The sequence below is a fragment of the Macaca thibetana genome, chromosome 10 (genome assembly GCF_024542745.1).
Source record: "Macaca thibetana thibetana isolate TM-01 chromosome 10, ASM2454274v1, whole genome shotgun sequence".
Lineage (NCBI taxonomy): Eukaryota > Metazoa > Chordata > Mammalia > Primates > Cercopithecidae > Macaca > Macaca thibetana.
The window spans coordinates 6,025,733-6,049,749 of record NC_065587.1 but is presented as its reverse complement, the minus strand read 5'-3'; the positions used below and the strand labels follow the sequence as shown (position 1 = coordinate 6,049,749).

Here is a 24,017-nt window from a genome sequence, read left to right as displayed (position 1 = left end):
CCAACATGCCCAGCCTTTATTATTTATTTATTTATTTATTTTTGAGATGGAGTTCGCTCTTGTTGCCCAGGCTGGAGTGCAATGGCATGGTCTCAGCTCACTGCAACCTCTGCCTCCCGGATTCAAGTGATTCTCCTGCCTCAGCCTCCCAAGTATCTGGGATTACAGGCATGTGCCACCACTCCTGGCTAATTTTTGTGTTTTTAATAGAGACAGGGTTTTACCATGTTGGCCAGGCTGGTCTTGAACTCCTGACCTCGGGTGCTCCATCCACCTCGGCCTCCCAAAGTGTTGGAATTACAGGTGTGAGCCACCGTGCCCAGCCTCTTTTTGGGGAGTTGAGGGGCAGATGGAGTCTCGCTCTGTTGCCCGGGCTGGAAGCAGTGGAGCAATCGTGGCTCACTGCAACCTCTGCTTCCTGGGTTCAAGCAATTCTCCTACCTCAGCCTCCCGAGTAGCTGGGACTACAGGCACTCGCCACCACACCTGGCTAATTTTTTGTATTTTTAGTAGAGACAGGATTTTGCCATTTTGGCCAGGCTGGTTTCGAACTCCTGACTTCAGTTGATTCACCTGCCTCGGCTTCCCAAAGTGCTGGGATTATAGGCCCGAGCCACAGTGTGCAGCCTTGGGGAATATTTTTTAATAGAAATTCCAAGAGGCAGAGGTTTCCTGGGCGGCACAACACATGAACTGAAGGGAGAAGGAGTGCTGTGAATTTTTCTTACTCAGCACCAGCGTTTTATGTCCCATATGATTGGCCTGGGCCCATGGGTCAGCAGAGGTGGTGAGTGTCCGGCTGCCTGGATATCAGCCTCTAGTGGACTTGGCTGCTTTTCCCCTCATGGCCTTCTGGGTGGTAGCTGGGCCACTGCCCACAGCTTGGCCATCTGCAGGCAGCCTTTCCCTAACCTGTGTACACCTCCAGTAGGGCTATCACAACCCTGAGGGGACATAACTCTTTCTTTTTTTTTTTTTGAGACAGAGTTTCGCTCTTGTCGCGTAGGCTGGAGTGCGATGGTGTGACCACAACCTCCGCCTCCCGGGTTTAAGCGATTCTCCTGCCTCATCCTCCCAAGTAGCTGAGATTACAGGCATGTGCCACCATGCCCGGCTAATTTTTTTGTATTATTAGTAGAGATGGGGTTTCATCATGTTGGTCAGGATGGTCTCAAACTCCTGACCTCAGGTGATCCACCCACATCGGCCTCCCAAAGTGCTTGGATTACAGGTGTGAGCCACCGTGCCTGGACCATAACTCTTAAAGGAAAATTTTTAGTACCTGAATTCTATTTTTTAGCACAAATCACATCTCATTTTTAATGAGTTTATCTATATTATGTAGCTACTTAGCCTAGCTAAGTTTTTATATTTTTAGTAGAGATGGGGTTTCACCGTGTTAACCAGGATGGTCTCGATCTCCTGACCTCATGATCCGCCCGCCTCAGCCTCCCAAAGTGCTGGGATTACAGGCGTGAGCCACCGTGCCCGGCCCATAACTCTTTAAGGGAAATTTTTAGTACCTGAATTCTATTTGTTAGCACAAATCACATCTCATTTTTAATCAGTTTATCTATATTATGTAGCTACTTAGCATTTTGGAAAAATTAGCTTCCTTGGACTCCTTCAGTCACCTAGATTGACCCACATTTCCAAATTTGCTTGATGTTTCAACTCGAGCTTTGCCTCATTCAGAAACCAGTAGCCTTCCTGGTTCTGGCCGCTCATGGAGTGAGTCCTCCGCTCCCAGGTGAGTAAGTTAGAAACGAGTGGGTCACGTCCAGATTTCAGGTGTCAGCTACCAAGTTGTAGTCTGAAATTTCAAGGCATTTCCCATCCCCGGAAGATGTCACAAGTACAAGCTGCTTCCAGAGGCTTCTGTAACCCTCATTAATATGTAGGCATCCGGCCAGGCGCAGTGGCTCACACCTGTAATCTCAGCACTTTCGGAGGCCAAGGCGGGTGGATCACCTGAGGTCAGGAGTTCGAGACCAACCTGACCAAAATGGTGAAACCCAGTCTCTAGTGAAAATACAAAAAATTAGCCAAGCATGGTGGCAGGTGCCTGTAATCCCAACTACCCAGGAGGCAGAGGCAGGAGGATCCCTTGAACCTGGGAGGCAGAGGTTGCAGTGAGCCAAGGTCACGCCATTGTACTCCAGCCTGGACAAAAAGAGTAAAACTCCGTCTCAAAAAAAACAAAAAACAAAAATGCAGGCATCCTTGTACTTGTTAAAATTATTCCTGTCTCTCCACTGTGGTGAGGCCTGTGGTAAGCAGCATCTCCTGAAGTGCCACCTGCCTTGTTTGAGAGTCATAAAACCTTGTCTCCTTAATAGGCTCCTGTAGTTCAGAATTTTCATTAAATGGGTCCTCCCCATGTCGCCCTTTATTCTGAGTTACTGAGGCTTCACTTGCTGGTTCTCAGCACCGGGCACTCCGGGAGGACTTGGTGATTAACTGAAGGACTTGCTTCAGCGGGCGGTGTCAGAGCAGAATTAATGTCGCTGCGCACTGTAGGTGTACCCCACCACCTACAGTGGTGGGGGTAGGGGTTCGTGGAAGAGGTGTTTGCTGTTGCTTGTAACTCACCCCTCCTCCCGCTGGGAGCCTCTCCCTGTATTCCCCCTGCCTCAAGGCCTGCTGTGCCCTGCCCCGTCTGTCCATCACCCTCGCCGTCCATGCAGCTCAGGACATGTCCCGTGCACCTGCTCCTCCTGCAGTGCTGCTCGTGCTATTTCTGGGACGGGCTTTTTGCCCTCAGGCTCCTGAGCTATTGTAGGTTCTAGAAGCCTCTGCGGTTCTCAGGCACTCCTCTGCTCAAGAACCTGCTGTGTCTCCCTAGCTCGTGTCCCTCAAGTCTGAATTATTCCACTCCCGTGACACTCTGCTGTTCAACAGGCATCCTCTACCGCCTCCCGCTGGGCACAGTTGGAGCAGCCTCTGTCATGGTACATGCCTGTCTCACGCTAGGGACTGGGGCTGGGCTCAGACCCTGGCGGCTGACTCCCCGTGTGATGCTTAAACGTTCATCTCAGTTTTAAACGTTTCTCCCAACAGTTTTTTAATGAAATCCCTGAGTTCTTCTGCTTGGAGAAGGTCCTGGCAAATCATTCCCAACCATAAAATCTCATGATCAGAATGTAGTAGCCCTTTTCCCACCAGCCAGGTAGGTTCATGTCCTTTTTTTTTTTTTTTTTTTTTGAGACAGAGTCTTGCTCTGTCACCCAGGCTGGAGTGCAGTGGCCAGATCTCAGCTCACTACAAGCTCTGCCTCCCAGGTTTACGCCATTCTCCTGCCTCAGCCTCCCAAATAGCTGGGACTACAGGCGCCCGCCACGTCGCCTGGCTAGTTTTTTGTATTTTTAGTAGAGACAGGGTTTCACCGTGTTAGCCAGGATGGTCTCGATCTCCTGACCTCATGATCCGCCCATCTCGGCCTCCCAAAGTGCTGGGATTACAGGCTTGAGCCACCGTGCCCGGCCTTGGTTCATGTCCTTAAAAGGCTGCTTTAAACACTTTTCTCTTGGCAGAAATTCAAAGACTTTCACCCCTGAGCAGGGCCACTGTTGGGCCCAAAGTCTCCTCCCTACCGCTCGTTACCCATTTAACAGCTGCTATCAGACACCCCGTGTGCGTTCCTTCTGCAGCTTCTTTTTTTCCCCCCTTCTGAATTCTTTTTTTTTTTTTTTTTTTTTTTTGAGACTGAGTCTTGCTCTGTAGCCCGGGCTGGAGTGCAGTGGCCGGATCTCAGCTCACTGCAAGCTCCGCCTCCCGGGTTTACGCCATTCTCCTGCCTCAGCCTCCGGAGTAGCTGGGACTACAGGCGCCCGCCACCTCGCCCGGCTAGTTTTTTTTTTTTTTTTTTTTTTAGTAGAGACGGGGTTTCACCGTGTTAGCCAGGATGGTCTCGATCTCCTGACCTCGTGATCCGCCCGTCTCAGCCTCCCAAAGTGCTGGGGTTACAGGCTTGAGACACCGCGCCCGGCCTACACCCAATGGTGATTGTTTTGTTTTATTTAGTTATTAATTTTGAGACGGAGTTTTGCTCTTGTCACCCAGGCTGGAGTGTAATGGCGCAATCTTACTGCAACCTCCGCCTCCCAGGTTCAAGCGATTCTCCTGCCTGACCCTCTGGAGTAGCTGGGATTACAGGTGCCTGCCACCACACCCAGCTAATTTTTGTATTTTTAGTGGAGACAGGGTTTCACCATGTTGGCCAGGCTGGTCTCAAAGTCCTGACCTCAGGTGATCCACCTGCCTCAGCCTCCCAAAGTGTTGGGATTACAGGCGTGAGCCGCTGCACGTGGCCTATTTTATGTATATATGTATTTATTTATTTATTTTTATTTCCATAGGTTATTGGGAACAGGTGGTGTGGCTACATGAGTAAGTTCTTTGGTACTGATTTGTGAGATTTGGGTGCATCCATCAGTTGAGCAGTATACACTGCACCCAGTGTGTAGTCTTTTACCCCTCACCCGCTTCCTACCCTTTCCCCCAACTCCCCAAAGTCCACTGTGTTTTTCTTATGCCTTTGCATCCTCATAACTTAGCTCCCACTTATGAGAACATAACGATGTTTGGTTTTCCATTCCTGAGTTACTTCACTTAGAATAATAGTCTCCAGTCTCATCCAAGTTGCTATGAACGCCATTCATTCATTCCTTTTTATGGCTGAGTAGTATTCCATCGTATGTATATGTCACAATTTCTTTATCCTCTCGTTGATTGATGGGCATTTGGGCTGGTTCCTCATTTTTGCGTTTGCGAATTGTGCCGCTATAAACATGCGTGTGCAAGGATCTTTTTTGTATAATGACATATTTTCCTCTGGGTAGATACTCAGTAGTGGGATTGCTGGATCAAATGGTAGTTCTACTTTTAGTTCTTTAGGGAATCTCCACACTGTTTTCCATAGTGGTTGTGTTAGTTTACACTCCCACCAGCAGTGTAGAAGTGTTTCCTGTTCACCACAGCCATGCCAACACCTTATTTTATGATTTTTTTTTTTTTTGAGGCGGAGTCTCGCTCTGTCGCCTAGGCTGGAGTGCAGTGGCGCGATCTCGGCTCACTGCAAGCTCCGCCTCCCGGGTTCCTGCCATTCTCCTGCCTCAGCCTCCCGAGTAGCTGGGACTACAGGCGCCGCCACCACGCCCGGCTAATTTTTTTGTATTTTTAGTGGAGACGGGGTTTCATTGTGTTAGCCAGGATGGTCTCGATCTCCTGACCTCGTGATCCGCCCGTCTCGGCCTCCCAAAGTGCTGGGATTACAGGCTTGAGCCACCGCGCCCGGCCTATTTTATGATTTTTTGATTATGGCCATTCTTCCTTCTGTAACTTCTTCACATGGTCAGGCTAAAATAAATTTTCTGTGCCCTGGGGATGATGGCGAAGCAGCAGAAATAATGGCCTCACCTTGACTGATTTCTGCCCTCAATTCTAATGGTCAGCCCTCCTCTCTCTCTAACCCCATGTTAAAAGGTAACTTTCAGGAAATGGAAAATCAGAACTCTCACACAGATAATAAAACCAACATGTTAATGATTTTCATTCACCCATAATGAGTGAACCAGGCAGCGGCTACCATTAGTTCAAAAGACGGTCTGCAAAACACACCACAAATAGATCAGGAATATTGGAATAGATATGTAATGAAAGGCAGAAAGTGGAATTGCACAGTGACTTTTTGGTCTCTGACTTTTTTTTTTTTTTTCCTTTATGACAGAGTCACTCTGTTGCCCAGGCTGGAGTGCAGTGGCGTGATCTCGGCTCACTGCAACCTCCGCCTCTCGGGTTCAAGCGATTCTCCTGCCTTAGCCTCCCTAGTAGCTGGGATTACAGGTGCCTGCCATCCACGCCTGGCTAGTTTTGTATTTTTATTAGAGATGAAGTTTCCATGTTGGTCAGGCTAGTCTCGAACTCCTGACCTCAGGTGATTCACCTGCCTCAGCTTCCCAAAGTGCTGGAATGACAGGCATGAGCCACCGCACCTGATCGGTGTCTGACTTTTTGTTCAACATATTGCAAGACCACTCACGTCGGTATGCGTGTCTGTAGTGGCCTGTTCACATGGCACATAACATCCCGCTGTAGGACGTCCGCCATTTACATCTCCTTTGTCTGCTGTGGAGATTTATGTGGGCGGTTTCCAGTTTGGGTATTTTTTTTTTTTTTTTTGAGATGGATTCTTGCTCTGTCACCCAGGCTGGAGTGCAGTGGGGTGATCTCGGCTCACTGCAACCTCTGCCTACCGGGTTCAAGCAATTCTTCTGCCTCAGTCTCCTGAGTAGCTAGGATTACAGGTGTGAGCCATGAGCCACCATGCCTGGCTAATTTTTGTATTTTTAGTAGAGATGGGGTTTCACCATGTTGGCCAAGCTGGTCTCGAACTCCTGGCCTTGTGATCCACCGGCCTCTGCCTCCCAAAGTGCTGGGATTACAGGTGTGAGCCACTGCACCTGGCCATGGAGCTTTTAATAGTGCTGCTCAGAGCACATGTCTTTTGTGGTTTTGGTTTTTTTATTTTTGAGACAGTTTCAGTCTGTCACCCAGGCTGGAGCGCAGTGGCGTGATCACTGCAGCCTCCATTTCCTGGGCTCAGGTAATCCTCCCACCTCAGCCTCCCAAGTAGCTGGGATTACAGGTGCATGCCACCACACCCGGCTAATTTTTGTATTTTTTTTTTGTAGATACAGTGTTTCACCACGTTGCCCAGGCTGGTCTCAAAACTCCTGGACTCAAGCAATCTTCCTGCCTCAGCCTCCCAAAATGCTGGGATTACAGGCATGAGCCACCGTGCCCAGTCTATTTATTTTTGAGATGCAGTTTCACTCTTGTTGCCCAAGCCGAAGTGCAATGGTGCGATCTCAGATCACTGCAACCTCTGCCTCCCAGGTTCAAGCGATTCTCCTGTCTCAGCCTCCTGAGTAGCTGAGATTACAGGTGCCTGCCACCATACCCAGCTAATTTTTTGTATTTTTAGTAGAAACAGGGATTCCCCATGTTAGCCAGGCTGGTCTTGAACTCCTGACCTCAGGTGATCTGCCCGCCTCAGCCTTCCAAAGTGCTGGGATTACAGGCGTGAGCCACCACACCTGGCCTATTTTATTTATTTAAATTTTATTTTTAGAGACAGGATCTTGCTGTGTTGCCCAGGCTGGAGTGCAGTAACGTGAAATTGGCTCACTGCAGCCCTGACCTCCTGGGCTCAGTTGATCCTCCCACCTCAGCCTCCTGAGTAGCTGGGATTACAGACATGCACCACCACGGGTGGCCCTTTGTTTTTTAATTGCAGTGAAATTCACGTAACATTAAATTAACCACTTTAGGGCCAGGTGTGGTGACTCACACCTATAATCCTAGCACTTTGGGAGGCCGAGGCGGGCAGTTCACTTGAGGTCAGGAGTTCGAGACCAGCCTGGCCAACGTAGTGAAGCCCATCTCTACTAAAAATACAAAAAAATTAGCTGGGTGTGGTGGCATGCACCTGTATGCTTGTAGTCCCAGCTACTTGGGAGGCTGAGACAGGAGAATGGCTTGAACCCAAGAGGCAGAGGTTGCAGTGAGCCGAGATCATGCCACTGTACTCCAGCCTGGGGGACAGAGCGAGACACTATCTCAAAAGAGAAAAAGTAACTAAAAATAAAAAAGAACCACTTTAAAGCACACAATTCAGGGGTGTTGAGTCCACTCACAGTGCTGTGTACCCACCGCTGCTAGTTAGTTCCAGAACATTTTCAGCACCCCAGTGGGAAACTCCCATTAAGCAGACACTCCTCTGCCCTCCCTCCCACGATTCCTGGCATCCACCCATCTGCTGTCTGTCTCCATTCATTTGCCTATTTGGGACACTTCATGTAAATGGAATCCTACTGTGTGTGCTTTTTAGTGCCTGCCTTCTTTCACTGAACAGAGCGGTTTCAGATTCCTCCGTGTTGGGTCATAGGCCAGAACTTCATCCTGTTACGGCTGAGTGATATTCCACCATATGGCTGGACCGCACGTGGCTCATGCATCCATCCACTGGTGGACATTTGGGCCGTTGCCACCCTTTGGCTGTTGTGAGCGGTGCTGCTCTGAGCATGTGTGTGCTTGTATTTGCTCAGTCCCTGTCTCCAGCTTTCCTGGGCTTCTCCCTGGGAGTGGAACTGCTGGGTCCTAGATTTGGCTTTCTGGGGAACTGCCACACTGTTTCCCACTGCACACTTTAGCACTGAAACATCAGGAGGTGTCCACCGTGTAGTGATGGGGGGTGTCCACGTGGCTGATAGGTAGGGCCACGGGAGTTTCCAGACAGGTGCCTGCAGTGGTCCTGGGCCAGCCCAGCTCCAGCCTGATACACATGTTCCCCTCCCTCCCTCTGGGCCAGGCTGCCCCACTCCATCTTTCTGCTTAATCTTCTCAGGGCCCAGGAGGTTTCACCACGTTGGCCAGGCTGGTATTGAACTCCTGACCCTGCATGAAGCACAAGTCCTCTCTAGGTTCAAGGTTCCATGGTCTGACCTGGCTCTACCCCAGCCACGCTGACCTTGGAGGCCCTCCCCTGCCTGCAGGGCTTTGCCACTCCCTGAGTGCCCCTCCCAACCCCTTCACCGGTCCATCCCTGAGCTGTCCACACACAGGCAGGCGGGCTGTTCATTTCACTGCCACTCAGGACCAGCACCAGCCAGGACCCCCACCCAGGGCTTGTCATTGAAGAGCTCGGCCCCCACCAGCCTCCTGCTCCCCGTTCCCTGCAGCCAGAGGGATCCCAGAAGCCCCGTCAGGCAGGGCAGACCACCCACGACTCAGGACGCCCAGTAGCTCTGTCACACTTGGGGTGAAGGTCCCTGGAGGCCCGCCTCCTGCACTCACCTCCCCTAGGTCTCTTTCCTTCCCCTGCTCATGCCTCTGCTCCACCCTTCCCCACTAGAATGGGCATCCCTGGGGCCAGGGCTGTGCAAGCTTCCAGTGGCTGTCGCAGCAAGTCCCCACCCCGTCAGCGGCACAAATGGCAGAGACCTTAGCTTCCCCGCCTGTCTGAAAGGTGTCTCCTGGGCTGAGGTCAACGCGTTGGCGGCCGGGCGTGCTTCTGGAGGCTCCAGGGAGGCTTTGTTTCCTGCCCTTTGCTGCCCGCCCACTTTCCTGGGCTCTCCCGCCTCCAGCCCAGCCCCGCAGAGCCTCTCCCCATCATTCTCTCTGCCTCCACCTACGGTCATGACTGCTTCCTTGACTCAGCCCTTCATGCCTCATTCTTGTAAGCACCCCCTGCGATTATACTCAGCCTTCGCACCTCCCTCTCTGAGCCTTAGTTGCACCCCTGTCAATGTGGACAGTATCTGCCCCTTAAATCTTATTTTTCTCCCTCCATGGTGCTGGACACTAGATGGGCACATAGTGGGTACACAACTGAGGTAGGGTATACAGTGGGTGCACGGCTGAGAGAGAATGCTTAGTGAGTACATGGCTGAGGTAGGGCACATAGTGGGTGCTCAGCTGAGGTAGGGCGCATACTGGGTGCTCAGCTGAGGTAGCGTGCATAGTGTGTGTGCAGCAGAGGTGGGTAACTGTCTTATGAAAGGCATCAGGAGGCTCCCTCACTCCCCTCCTTACTGGAGAACGCACTGACTTCCTTTCATCTTCATTGTCTGCCGCAGAGCTGCAGAGAGACGAGGCGGCGGCTGCTGTGCTGGGTGCAGTGAGGAGGAGGCCCTCGGTGGTGCCCATGGCTGGCCAGGACCCCGCGCTGAGCACGAGTCACCCGTTCTACGACGTGGCCAGACATGGCATTCTGCAGGTGGCAGGTAGGGCCCCAGCTGGGCGGTCCACAGGGCCGTGGGCAGGGCGGCCTTCCTCTCAGCAACTTTGGGACAAAGTGGGCTTGGCAGGGGCTGCCTCACTGCAGCTGGGCAAGATTGAAAACTAACTGGAGCCAGGTGCAGTGGCTCATACCTTTAATCCTAGCACTTTGGGAGGCCAAGGTGAGCAGATTGCTTCAGCCCAGGAATTTGAGACCAGCCTGGTCAACGTAGTGAGACCCCATCTCTTAAAAAAAAACAAAACAATCAGCCGGGCATGGTGTTGCATGCCTGTATTCCCAGCTACTTGTGGGGCTGAGGTGGGAAGATTGCTTCAGCCCGGGAGGTGGAGGTTGCAGTGAGCCAAGATCACACCACTGCACTCCAGCCTGGGTGGCAGAGTGAGACCCTGTCTCGAAAAAAAAAAAAAGTAAAACTAATTGGAAAAGGAGGGCCTGCTAATGTGTTTTGAGAAATAAATTGTACACTTGTCAAAGCATTGCCCAGGTGCTCTGAGAAGCCAACGGGCAGTGTCCTGCTAGTGTTTAAAGAGCAGAGGCTGAAATTTAATGAATTGTTTCATTAATCAAGGGCACTGTTATGTCTCATCCAAAGCAACAAACATCTGCAAAAATGTAGACAACAAACTACTCCATGCCCAGCAGTTGGTTGGAGGAAAACATCTTGCATTGCTTTGTTTTGTTTTGTTTTTTTGAGACAGGGTTTTGCTCTGTTGCCCAGGCTGGAGTACAGTGGTGCGATCCCAGCTCACTGCAACCTCTGCCACTCTGGTTCAAGAGATTCTCCTGCCTCAGCCTCCCGAGTAGCTGGGATTACAAGCACCCACCACCACGCTCAGCTAATTTTTGTATTTTTAGTAGAGACGGGCTTTTGCCATGTTGGTCAGGCTGATCTCAAACTCCTGACCTCAGGTGATTCCCCCTACCTTGGCCTCCCAGAGTGCTGGGATTACAGATGTGAGCCACACGCCTGGCCGATGCTTTGTTACTAGGAGCATATATACTTAGGATTGTTATGTCTTCTTGATGTATTGACCTTTTTATGAGACAAGGTCTCCCTTTGTTGCCCAGGCTGTGCAGTGGCACTATCTTGGCTCAATACAGCCTCTATCTCCCTGGGCTCAGGCAGTCCTCCCACGTCAGCTTCCCGAGTAGCTGGGACTACAGGCACAAGCCACCATGCCTGGCTAATTTTCTTGTTTTTTGTAGAGACAGGATTTTGTCATGTTGCCCAGGCCGGTTTTGAACTCCTGGACTGAAGTAATCGGCCTGTCTTGGCCTCCCAAAGTGCTAGGATTATAGGTATGGTTTTTACCATTATTATTATTTTTTTTTTTTTTTTTTTTGAGACGGAGTCTTGCTCTGTCGCCCAGGCTGGAGTGCAGTGGCCGGATCTCAGCTCACTGCAAGCTCCGCCTCCTGGGTTCACGCCATTCTCCTGCCTCAGCCTCCGGAGTAGCTGGGACTACAGGCGCCCGCCACCTCGCCTGGCTAGTTTTTTTTTTTTTGTATTTTTTTTAGTAGAGACGGGGTTTCACCATGTTAGCCAGGATGGTCTCGATCTCCTGACCTTGTGATCCGCCCGTCTCGGCCTCCCAAAGTGCTGGGATTACAGGCTTGAGCCACCGCGCCCGGCGGTTTTTACCATTATTAAATGGCCTTCTTTATGTCTGGTGATACTGTTTGTGTTAAAGTCTGATTTTTCTGATACTAACATAGCCACGACAGCTATACCAGCTTTCTCATCACTGGTGTTGGTAACGTGTGCCTCTTCCATCCTTTTACTGTTCAATCTGTCTCAGTCTGCACAGAAAGTGCATCTGTTATAGACAGCTTATCACTAAGCATTTTTTAAAAGCTTTAATTGCAAGATGGCCACATAGCAGAAATCACATTGTCAAAGCCTGGGAGGGTCAGCAGAGGAGTTTGCACTTGGTCATGGTGGCTCTAGGGCACATTAAACAGGACGGATGTAATCAGATGTATAATTTAGAAGTCTCTTTGGGGGTGGAGAATGATGACGGCAGCTATTGGAGTCAGGGAGGCCAGTAAGAGCAAGCATAGAGGTTTGAGTTAATGTCGTGGCAATGGGATGCAGAGGAGGGCATGGATCTGAGAGATGTTTTTAAAAATGTCCAGCTGGTGGCCTAGCTGAAACCAAAAACTGGGGGTGGTGGGGGTTGCTACATGGGATGACGTTTCCAGGGGTTTCAAGGAAGAGTTTAAGAGAAGAGACGGCCAGGCCACCTACAGGCCATGGCTCATGCCTGTAATTCCAGCACTTTGGAAGCCCAAGGTGGGTGGATCCCCTGAGGTCAGGAGTTCAAGACCAGCCTGGCCAACATGGTGAAGCCTCATCTTTACTAAAAATACAAAAATTAGCTGGGCATGGAGGCATACACCTGTAATCTCAGCTACTTGGGAGACTGAAACAGGAGAATCACGAGATGGGGGTTGCAGTGAGCCGAGATCGCACCATTGCACTCCAGCCTGGATAACAAGAGCAAAACTCTGTCTGAAAAAAAAAAAAAAAAGAGGAGGAGCCCTGGGAAGTAACTTGGCCTTCTTCTTCTTCTTTTTTTTGGAGACAGAGTCTCACTCTGTCTCCCAGGCTGGAATGCAGTGGCGTGATCTTGGCTCACTGCAACCTCTGCCTCCTGGGTTGAAGCCATTCTCCTGCCTCAGCCTCCTGAGTAGCTGGGATTACAGGTACATGCCGCCATGCCCAGCTAATTTTGTTGTATTTTAGTAGAGATGAGGTTTCACTGTGTTGCCTCGTCTCGAACTCCTGAGCTCAGGCAGTCCACCCGCATCGGCCTCCCAAAGTGCTAGGATTACAGGCTTGAGCCACTACAGCCAGAACGTGGCCTTCTTCTTCAACGTGCCTCCCTCCACCTGCTCTCCTGGTGGGTACCCCGGGAGCTGGGAACCTTCCAGATTATTCATCCTTCTCCCAGCGTAAAGAAAACTAATTGGAACAGGAGGACCTGCCAGGGTTCAGCCTTGGAGGGATGTTGTGGGATTTCAGTGCAGTGTACTGTGGGTCCTTCCGTGTCATTAGGGTGCTGTGGGCTGTGCTGGGGTTGTGTGCTCCTCCCGGGGAGAGTATGAAGTTTTCAGAGTCCACACTTGAGCCAGGGTCTGCAGACTTCCTTGGGAGATGATGGCACAGCTTTTAGATAGTTCTCTTGTGTTGGAGCAGAGTTTTCACTTATTTACAACGCAGCTTCTCTGGGCGCAGTGGCTCATGCCTGTAATCCCAGCACTTTGGGAGGATGAGTCGGGTGGATCACCTGAGGTCAGGAGTTCGAGACCAGCCTGACCAATATGGTGAAACCCTGTCTGTACTAAAAATATACAACATAGCTGGGCGTGATGGTGGGCACCTGTAATCCCAGCTGCTGGGGAGGCTTAGACAGGAGAATGCCTTGAACCCAGGATGCGGAGGTTACAGTGAGTGAAGATTATATTATTGCACTCCGGCCTGGGTAACAAGAGCAAAACTCCATCTCAACAAACAAAAATACCCCCAGCTTCTTGAGAAATTTAACCATATCAAGAGACCATTTGAGGGCCTCAGCCATCCTGAAAAGATGCCGGCCTTAACCAGCAGTCATCAGGAACAACAAGGGTGGAGGTGCCTGGAGAAGAGCTGAGTGGAAGTCACTCTCCTCTCTGGTGAAATAGTTTATAGTCCAGGCGCCAAAGCAAGAAAAATCTAAACATTCCATTGTAGATGCATTGATGGATACAGACAGAGAAAATTAGAGCAAAACTTCCCATTGCCAGTGGCTTTTTCTTTCTTTTTTCTTTCTTTTCTTGTTTGTGTTTTTTTTTTTTTTTTTTAGATGGACTCTCGCTGTTGCCCCGGCTGGAGTGCAGTGGTGTGATCTCAGCTCACTGCAACCTCCACTTCCCGGGTTCAAGCAATTCTCTGCCTCAGCCTCCTGAGTAGCTGGGATTATAGGCACCTGCCACCATGCCCGGCTAATTTTTGTATTTTTAGTAGATGTGGGGTTTCACCATGTTGGTCAGGCTGGTCTTGAACTCCTGACCTCGCGATCCACCTGCCTCGGCCTCCCAAAGTGCTGGGGTTACAGGTGTGAGCCACCGCACCTGGCCTCCAGTGGCTTTTTCAATTGGGACAACCAGCAGAGAACTCCCTCAGATGGCCGCTCACTGAGGACTGTTCTTGGCAGAACAGAGGCCTCTCCCCTTCCTGGGCCTCACCTTGGCATCAGCTTTGTTCCATCGTCCCCTAACTGCAGTTCATGCACCTGAGTTTCCTGTGGGCCCAGGGGGACAGTTCAGGACCAGGAACCCCCTTCCCTCCTGCTCCTCCAGGGCGTGGCATGGACCCCTCCAGGACTTCTTAGGCCGAGGGCTCTCCTGTATTCTTGAGGTGTCACCAGATGTCACTCCCCACCAACGTGTTTCTCAATTTTTCTCTCCCAGGTGCCACTTCCCCTATGACCAACATCTAGAAACCAGCCAGAAACCAAATTTCTGTCAAACAAAATTTTGAATGATCTCTCCCTGCTTGAGTGACTATATACTTGGCCAAATGGAAGCTTTGTAGAATTTTGGCACCAACAATAGTGGTTTTTTTGTTTTGTTTTGTTTTATGTTTTTTGAAACGAAGTCTTACTTTGTTGCCCAGGCCGGAGTGCAGTGGCATGATCTTGGCTCACTGCTACCTCCGTCTCCCAGGTTCAAGTGATTCCCCTGCCTCAGCCTCCTGAGTAGCTGGGATTACAGGTGCCTGCCACCACGCCCGGCTAATTTTTGTATTTTTAGTAGAGATGGGGTTTAATCATGTTGGCCAGGCTGGATTCAAACTCCTGACCTCAGGGGATCCTCCCACCTCGGCCTCCCCAAGTGTTGGGATTATAGGCATGCGCCACCGCACCTGGCCAGAATAGTGTTTTGTAAATAAAGTTGACTTCAGTATTTTAAGAAGTGGTCATCGTGGGGCTGAGCAAGTGTTTTGGGGTCTGAAGCTCTGGTCTGGGACTGAGGCTGGGACCTCAGAGTGGAGATCCATCAGGTGGTGTGAAGCAGGGTGGGGAATGGAAGGTTCCAGGTCTGAGGACCAGTAGAGGCAGAGGTAGATGCTCAGAGACGTGGAGGGTGGTGAATGGCAGGGGAGAGAGAGAGAAGTCCACGCTGGACCTGACCCTGCAGGACGACACACATCCACCGCCCTCGGTTCGGATCTTCCGGCACATAACCCATTCCGTGGCCAGCTGAGCTTTCCTGCAGCACGCAGGCCTGAAGGGAGGTCAGCTCTCCTTCCACTTTTGCAAAATTGGTTAGCAACTTCAAACAAAAACCATAGCAAACGTGCGACTCCCTCCCGATAGATTGCTGCTGCCTTTATGATGCGTTTTAATCGCCCTCCACTGGGAGAGAATGATGAATCGCCCTGCGCATCCTGTGGGTAACAGCTCTGGGAATCGTTTCTTTATTCATAAACCAGGCTTCTCCCGTTGCACAGACAGTGAGTGATGTGGTGGTGTAACCAGCGAGGGGAGAAACAGGGGTCGTGAATTCATCTGATGCCTTGCAGAATCTGCATTTTATTGATAGTTTTCATTTCCTTCCATATTATATCATATTGAAGTCTGGTTTTGATGTGCTGGCCTGTGTTCCCAGAGAACAGCGAAGGGTATTTACTCATATTGACTGATGGCATCAACACAGATGCAGCATTGACGGCTTAATAAGTGGGAAGGTTGAAAGTTCTGGGGATGCCTCTCAGCTGCTGGGGAGACCGAGGGAGCGAGAAAGGCCGGCCTCAGTGTGGGACGTGCACAGGGCAGAGGAAGCTGCGGAGGCTTGGCTGGGAGTCAGCCTCGGCCAGCTGCCCGTGTCAACCCATCCTGATATGCTTACTTGGCCTCTGGGCCTCAGTTTTCTCACCTGTAAAAGAAGAGATGAGACATAGCACTCCTGGAAGCACCCAGCATCCTACCTGGTCCGTAGTAACAGCTCACAATGTACTTACTGTGTTCTGGGGCTGGGCCAAGATTTCCTGCAGGTTATTGGTTTAATCCTTCCTGTAACCCCTCCAAGTCAGTTTCATTAGTATTTCCATATTGCAGATGACCAAAGAGGCACCAGCCCAGCCAGGGACTGGGCAGAGGAAGAGATTCTACTCTGGCAGGCTGGGTACAGCCCTTTGCTTTTTCTCTCTCTTTTTAAACCTTTTCATTGGCCAGGCACAGTGGCTCACCCTGTAATCCCAGCACTTTGGGAGGCCGAGGCAGGCGGATCACGAGGTCAGGAGTTTGAGACCAGCCTGGCAAACATGGCAAAACCTCATCTCTACTAAAAATACAAAAAATTAGCCAGGCCTGATGGTGTGCACCTGTAGTCCCAGCTACTGGGGAGCCTGAGGCAGGAGAATTGCTTGAATCCAGGAGGCGGAGGTTGCAGTGAGCTAAATTGGGCCACTGCACTCCAGCCTGGGCAACAGAGCAAGACTCCGTCTCAGAAAAAAAAAAAATAATAATAAACTTCATTATGGAAATTTTCAAATGCTTCAGATGTAGAAATAATAGTATAAGGAACCCAACTTCTCCACTATGGCACTTGCTCTAAGCTTTGTAAGTTTATCAGGTGTGAATAATGCTGTGTGTTCATTTGGAAGGACATTTAGAAATCTATTGATGGTGGAGCGCGGTGGCTCATGCCTGTAATCCCAGCACTTAGGGAGGCTGAGGCGGGCGGATCACGAGGTCAGGAGATCGAGACCATCCTGGCTAACACGGTGAAACTCCGTCTGTACTAAAAATACAAAAAATTAGCCGGGCGTGGTGGCGGGCGCCTGTAGTCCCAACTACTGGGGAGGCTGAGGCAGGAGAATGGCGTGAACCTGGGAGGCGGAGCTTGCAGTGAGCCGAGACTGTGCCACTGCACTCCAGCCTGGGCGACAGAGCGAGACTCCATCTCAAAAAAAAACAAAAAAAAAAACCTATTGATATGAGCCAGATGCTGTGGCTCATGCCTGTAATCCCAGCTACTTGGGAGGCTGAGACGAGAGGATCGTTTGAGCCCAGGAGATCAAGGCTGCAGTGAGTTATGCTCATGCTACTGCACTCCTGCCAAACTCTGTCTCTTGGGAAAAAAAAAAGAAATCTGTTGGTATGAAAACAAAGTACCAAATTAGTTGCCCTTCTGGTTTGGGAGGGAGTAAAAAGCCTTCAATGGCAGCTCACTTTCAGAGCTCAGTATCATGCAAGGCCATGGGCTCTTCAAACAGTAGGTGTTTAATAGGTGTTTACTGAATGAATGAGTCAGCACTGTATGCAAGCAGGATGCTTATGAGGAGCAGGGACATGACCCAGTGTGGGCTCTGGGCTGGGGTCCCTTTGCATGTACCATACTCTGTCCTGGGACCCTCTGACCCTCATTGCAGATGGCAGAGTGGACGGGGGCTCCTGGTGTGGTTGGGTACCTCGGGCCCTGTGGCTGGCTGAACTGAGTTCAAGCTCCTCAGGTGGGAATTCATCCTTATCTGCCTATCTTGGCTTCATCCTCACATCCCCCTCTACCCTCTGGGCCAGCTGACCAGAGCCACGGGTCCCCTCCCCACACCACCCCAGCCAGCACAAACACCCTGACCAGCGATAGGTACCGGTGCACTGGCAGGCCACGAGCCCTCCCCTCCCCACCACCTGCAAACCAGACGAGGGAGGGAGGTGGAGGGGAGCCCCCTGGTTTGGGATGGGCCTGTAGGTATGAGAAGGAGGGTGCTGGGACCTGCAGAGTAGCTGCCTAAGACCTGCGGTGGCCCATTGTGGCCCACAGGGTTCTCTTTCTTGGACACCAGGTCTGAGCCGAGTTCTCTCACCAGGCCTCCTAGGATACCTCCCGGGACCCACCAGCCTGGCGGGCTGCTCCTCCAAGCCTCCCAGCCCCTCCCCGACCCCAGGTGGCACCGCAGCCCCTCTTGCCCACACAAGCACAGACAGCTCCTCCTCCTGTGTCTCCTCCTCTGTAAGTGGCTTTGCCGCTGTCCCTGGGATCTGCACTCCTTTCCACGTCCGCAGCCTCCGCTGGCCTTGCTGCAGGCTGTCCCCACCCCTCCTCACCGGCTTCCCAGGCTCCATAGAGAAAGTCAAACCTCAGTCCTTGCCCCGGCGACCTTGACCCTCCCTCCCATTTGGGTTGCAGTAGCTCAGGGAGGCACATCTGTGACCTCTGAACACCCCCTGTGGTTCCTCAGTGACAGGGGTCCCAGAGCAGACGCTGCTGTGCTCCCCAGAATGGCCTGGAGCTGGACACAAAGCCACTGCCCGGCGCCCCGGCTTCTGCTGCCTCTGCTGTTGCTGGAGACCAGCATCTGCTGCGTCTCTGCCTGGTGGGTGGAGGCCCCCACGGTGTGCTCCTCTGGGGCAGCCAACGGTGGGTGGCGGTGCGGGGTGGGCCGATGCTGTATCTTTCGGAATGGGGCTGGCCATCGTTGGTCCACAGTTCCCGCAATGTAACTAAGTCTTTGGAATTTCTCAAGTGAAAGGAGTATCTTTGTTATTCATGGGGTGGGGCTCCAAGACCTCCAGGAAGGGAAGGGCTGGAGGCTGAGTTCACTCTGTGGCCTGTGATTCCATCAGTCCCACCGACGAAATGAAGCTTCAGTGGGGGCCCTGGATTTCTAGAGGTTCCGTTGGCCGCTCGGCCATCACCGGTTGGTGATGCTATGACGATGGGCGCAAAGGGGAGGCCTCCTGACTCCACGGGAGAGAGGTCACAGACGCTCTGTGGCCAGGACGCTCCCACATCTCACCCTGCGCGTCTCTTCCTGTGGCTGGTCCTGAATTGCGATGTTTGTGATAAAACTGTAATTGTTAGTGTAGTGCCTTCCTGAGCTCTCAAGTCATTCTAGCGAATTAGCAAACAGGAAGGGATTGTGGGAACCCCTAGATTTGTAGCCAGCTGGCCAGACGTGTGGGTGGCATTCTCGTGCGGGTGCCCTCAACCTGTGAAGGGTGGTCTGAGCCCAGATAAAAGCCGTTGCAGACATAGGTGATGGGTGTGGCTGCCAGGGCTCCCACGGTTCCCAGAGAGGTGCTTGTGGGGCTGGGCGTGGACCTGCCACTTCCCCCGATCCCTTTCCCCTGGGCCCTGGGGCCTGGCAGGGGCTGTCTCTCTCTCCAGAGCTGAGTGCACAGCAGGCCCCCAACAAATGCTGGTTGAGCTGATCTTCCATTGGTCCAATTATCTAGCACATCCCCCAAGACTTTTGCACTTGCTCTGATTCCAGAGATGATAATGCTACTCAGTTTTTTTAAATTTTTTATCCTGATGTTATCTTTCTCTTTCAACCCTAAAGGCATTGATTTGACTCCTTGTTTCTTCAGTAGCCATATAAATGATTCATCACTTGAGGAGCAAAGTTGTTCTTTCCGCTTTTATCCCACAGGAGGCGGGCACAGGCTCCGGGTCAGCCATAGAACCCCTGGCCTCCACGGTGGCAGACACTTTGTCTGGAAAACACTCTACTTTCAGGGGTGGCCATTGAAGATTTTCTGCCTGAAAACTCCCACTTGGCAAGGGAAGCAAATAAAAGCGTGGCTTACAGTGCAACCCTTTAAAACAGAAGCTTGCTAAACAAATGGGAAGCGTGACCAGAATTCGTAAGGAACTGTGAAATGAAGAGGATGCTGTATTTGGAAGCTGTGAAATTGCTCTAGGATTCCAAACCTCAGAGTAGCTTCCAGGCTCCCGGGAAGAATCAGATGCGTGGCCTAAATAAAAAACAGTCCCCTGGCCAGGCAGCCAGGGCGGGGACATCTGAGTTCACACGCTGTGCGTGTGCGTGTGTGTGCACTCGTGCCAGTGTGCGTGTGGGTACATGCATGCACGCAGGTGTGTACTTTTTTTAAAAATTTTTTTCAAGAGACAGGGTCTCACTCTGTTGCCCAGGCTGTAGTGTAGTGGCATGGTCCTTGCTCACTGCAGCCTCAAATTCCTGAGCTCAAGTGAGCCCTCCACCTCAGCCTCCCAAAGAGCTGGGATTACAGGCGTGAGCCACCGCACCCAGCGAAGTGTGGAATCTTGATTCATGACCTTTCATAGCTGAGGGGTGAGAAAGCTCACTGACATCCCTTCTCGTTCCAAGGACACACTCTGAGAACAGTTGTAATGAATTTTTTTTCTTCTTGAGACAGGGTCTTGCCGTGTCACCCAGGCTGGAGTGCAGTGGCGCGATCACAGCTCACTGCAGCCTTGACCTCCCAGGCTCAAGTGATCCTCCCACCTCAGCCTCCTGAGTAGCTGGGACTAGAGGCGCATGTCACCACAACTGGCTAATTTAAACAATTTGTCGTTTTTGTTTGTTTGTTTTTTGAGACAGAGTCTCGCTCTGTCGCCCAGGCTGGAGTACAGGGGCAAGATCTTGGCTCACTGCACCCTCTGTCTCCCGGGTTCAAGCGATTCTCCTGCCTCAGCCTCCCAAGTAGCTGGGACTATAGGCGTACCCCCACCACACCTGGCTATTTTTTTGTATTTTTAGTAGAGACGGGGTTTCACCATATTGGCCAGGCTGGTGTCAAACTCCTGATCTTGTGATCCACCCGCCTTGGCCTCCCAAAGTGCTGGGATTACAGGTGTGAGCGACCACACCCGGCCAATAAGTTTGTTTTTTTGTTTTTGTTTTTTTTTGAGACGAAGTCTCACTGTGTTGCCCAGGCTAGAGTGCATTGGTGCAATCTTGGCTCACTGCAACCTCTGCCTCCCGAGTTCAAGAGATTCTCCTGCCTCAGCTTCCTGAGTAGCTGGGACTACCAGTGTGCACCACCACACCCAGCTAATTTTTTATATTTAGTAGAGAGGGGGTTTCACCATGTTAACCAGGCAGGTCTTGAACTCCTGACCTAGGGTGATCCGCCCGCCTCGGCCTCCCAAAGTGCTGGAATTACAAGAGAGAGCCACCGCACCTGGCCAAAAAAATTTTTTTAGAGACAAGGAAGGTCTCATTATGTTGCCCAGGCTGGTCTCGAACTCCTGGGCTCAAGTGATCCTCCCACCTTGGCCCCCAAAGTGCTGGGATTGCAGGTGTGAACCACTGTGCCCTGCCAGTTACTAGATTTGAAGCCTACCCTAAATCCAGGATAATCTTATCTTGATGCTTAGCTAATTAAATCTGTGGTGACCCTGTTTCCAGTGTCACATTCTGAGGGTTCAGGGGGACTTGTGTTTTCTTTTGGGCTGGGCTGGGGCACTCTTCCCCGAGTACACAGGGTTAGAAGCGGACTGAGCAGTCCCATAGCCCCTTCCCTGAGGTCTACACCCTAGTCTGCACCCTCGAGGTCAGCGCTGCCCAGTGGAATGTTCTGTATGCTGGACACACTCCATCCCTGCCTTGTACAGGGCAGCCCCCACTGCGCGTGACTGCTGGACACCTGAAATGTGGTTGGTGCCACTGAGGAACTGGACTTTTAAAAATGCAAATGCTCTTGTGCTGGAAGGCGCAGGTGTGGGTGGAAAGGAAGAGGGAGCAGAAAGTGCTGGGAGGAAGGGCTGCAGCCTGCTCCAGGCTTCCCATCCCCAGCCCCCACCCTGGGTGCCCCAAGGTCTCCTGGGAGATGGGCACCCTCAGAGAAGCCAGGGCCTGGGCCCCTTTGCACAGCCCCCAGCACCTGTGCCAGGCCCGGAACCTTGGCCAACGAACTGTTCACTGCGTTGAGCAGAGCCCGTTGAAGGGACAACCCCAGGGGCCCTCAAAGTCACCAAGGCTGTGTGTGGCCTCTCCCTGTAGATTACCCCTCCTGGGCCCGCACCACTGGGGTTGGAGCCCCTGTCTGTGCTCATGGCCAGAGGAGCTGCTCCCATATGCAACGGCACGTCCACAGACCGGCCCGGGGGCATTGTGGATGGGGGGCAACAGTTTTCCTGCAGAGGTGGGGTTTAGTGGGAAGGGGTGTAGAGTCGGGAAGGAGGCGGCGGAGCATTCCAGGTGGAAGCTCGGGCAGGAGGATGCTCTTGAAGAATTGAACGAAGGCTGCTGGGCCAGGTCCTCAGGGGCAGAGAGGAGGCCAGTGGGGGCCTCGTGGACCAGAGTGGAGGGATCTCCATGTTCCCCACTCCTGACGACAGCCTGGTGTGGGTTTGGGCTCCCTCCCCACTGCCTGCACCCCTTTGTGCCGCATTTTCACCCTTGGCATGTGTTGTGCCACAGGCTGTTCTTACCTGTGTCCTTGTGTGTTTAATTGTAATGAAGAAGCTGTGGGTGCTGGGAAGCGGGGCAGCCCATCCATTCTCCGTGTCCCTGAGCTGTGGCCCTGGAATGAGAAAGTGCGGGGAATCCAGGGGGTGGGGGGTGACATCAGACTGCACTTGAGTCACTGTCAGGGCCTTCCCGAGGGTGTCCTGCACGCAGGGGGTCCTCTCTTTCAGGGCCCTGGGCAGAGAGGAGGAAGGTCTGAACCATGAGGTCTCTAACCTCCTCTGGCCATTTGTGGGGTGGAGCAAGGCGGGGTCGGGGCTGGGAGGGGCGGGGCAGCTGTGTCTGTAGGCATGGAGGATGGTCCGCAGGGCCCTCTCCTTCAGGAGTCTGTTCTATCTTATCTTTGAGACAAAGTCTTGCTCTGTCATCCAGGCTAGAGTGCAATGACGTGTTCTCGGCTCAGTGCAACCTCTGCCTTCCGTGTTCAAGCCATTCTCCTGCCTCAGCCTCCCAGGTAGCTGTGACTGCAGACATGTGCCACCATGCCTGGCTAATTTTTTTGTACTTTTAGTAGAGATGGGGTTTCATCATGCTAGCCAGGCTGGTCTCAAACTCCTGACCTCAAATGATCTGCCCGCTTCGGCTTCCCAAAATACTGGAATTACAAACATGAGCCACTGCACCCGGCCTGTTCTTTTTATCTCACTAAGCGCCTGGCCCGGAGCCTGGATTCTGGGGACAGAGATAAGTAGACCCAGTCCCAGCTCTCAAGGGGTACCCCACCCCACAGCTGTCCATGTGTGTGGGGGGGTGCCCCTCCCCGAAGCTGTCCATGTGTGGGGGGCGCCCCTCCCTGCAGCTGTCCATGTTGGCGACACAGATGTGTCAAGAGACACAGGGTAGCCCGGGCTATGACGGAGGGCAGGACTGAGCATCTGTACTCCTGAGAGGGCTCCTGAATCCCCGACATGAGGTCATGCCCAAGAGCCACTGTCCCCCAGGCCACGCTGGCCTCCACCGTGGCAAAAAGCTATATCCTGCCTTTGAAGTCAGATGTGTCTCGTTTTAAGTCTTTGGTACAGCCTGCCGGCTGGCTTTGCACTGATGACTTAACCCTGCTGGGCCTCAGTTTTCTATCTATAAAGTGGGGGGATTATTTCCAGGGTATGGCTGGTCGTGAAGATGAACTTGGGCCATGTGTGTAAAGCCACACTTGGTGGACGCTCACTTAGCAGGTGTCGCAATGCTGCTGCCTGTGCCTCCCAGCTCAGGCTGGGCTGGCCAAGGAGGCTGCTTTTTGCTAAGTGCCCAAGGGTTTTCTAGGAGAAGGTGGCACAGAGGCTCACCTGTGTCTGCTCTTCCAGGGGACGACCGCTTTGGAAGACGCGTTGTCACGTTCAGCTGCTGCCGGATGCCACCCTCCCATGAGCTGGACCACCAGCGGCTGCTGGAGTGAGTGTCCTGCTCCTCTCTTTCTGTCCCTGTCTTTCCATGTTGCTTGTACCCATCCCTTCACCCCACCTCCCTGTGAGTCACCTGCTCTGAGGCCTCCTTTGTGAACTTGTTGGTGTGCAGAGCTGTTGCACTCATAAGCCTACTGGAGGGCCATCTGTGGACACCCCCGGTCCCTGGGCTTCCGTGCACCATTCATTAGCACAGTGGGAGCCATGTTTGGTTTCCTTTTAGCTACTCGAGCTGTGGGTGCCTCCCTTTGGAGTTAGGGACAGTACCCTGGTCCTAGGTGTAGACCAACCTTACAGATGACATGGCTGCCAAGTGCCAGGCCTCCCACACACACTGTCCCTTTGAAACCTCCCTGGGCCTCTCTCCGGGAACACCTTCGGAGCTGTATGAGTTTCTTGTGGCTGCCGTAACAAAAGACCACATGCTTGGCAGCTTAAAATGCTGAGTGGACCTTCCTTGGTTCTGGAGGGCACCAGTCTCCAAGGTCAAGGCAGCGGCAGGGCTGCCCTCCCCCTGGAGGCTGCGGGGGAGCTTCTGGCCTCTTCCAGCTCCAGGGGGCCCCGGGTGACTGGTGACCGTGTCATT

The 24,017-nt window shown here is 52.3% G+C and overlaps 2 protein-coding genes across 4 annotated transcripts in view; one reads left to right on the top strand and one right to left on the bottom strand.

The window, feature by feature from the left end:
• The window catches only part of ARHGAP8 (Rho GTPase activating protein 8), a 95,826-nt gene that overhangs the window by 15,421 nt on the left and 56,388 nt on the right, over positions 1-24,017 (top strand). For all 3 annotated transcript variants that reach the window (XM_050805919.1, XM_050805918.1, XM_050805920.1), the window contains exons 2-3: positions 9,639-9,785; positions 23,333-23,420. In XM_050805919.1, coding sequence (XP_050661876.1) covers positions 9,707-9,785; positions 23,333-23,420 — 167 coding nt within the window. In that variant the 5' untranslated portion in view covers positions 9,639-9,706. The remainder of the gene's footprint in view (positions 1-9,638; positions 9,786-23,332; positions 23,421-24,017) is intronic.
• Positions 1-24,017, bottom strand: part of SULT4A1 (sulfotransferase family 4A member 1) — a 996,812-nt gene that overhangs the window by 928,289 nt on the left and 44,506 nt on the right. The window lies entirely within an intron of this gene.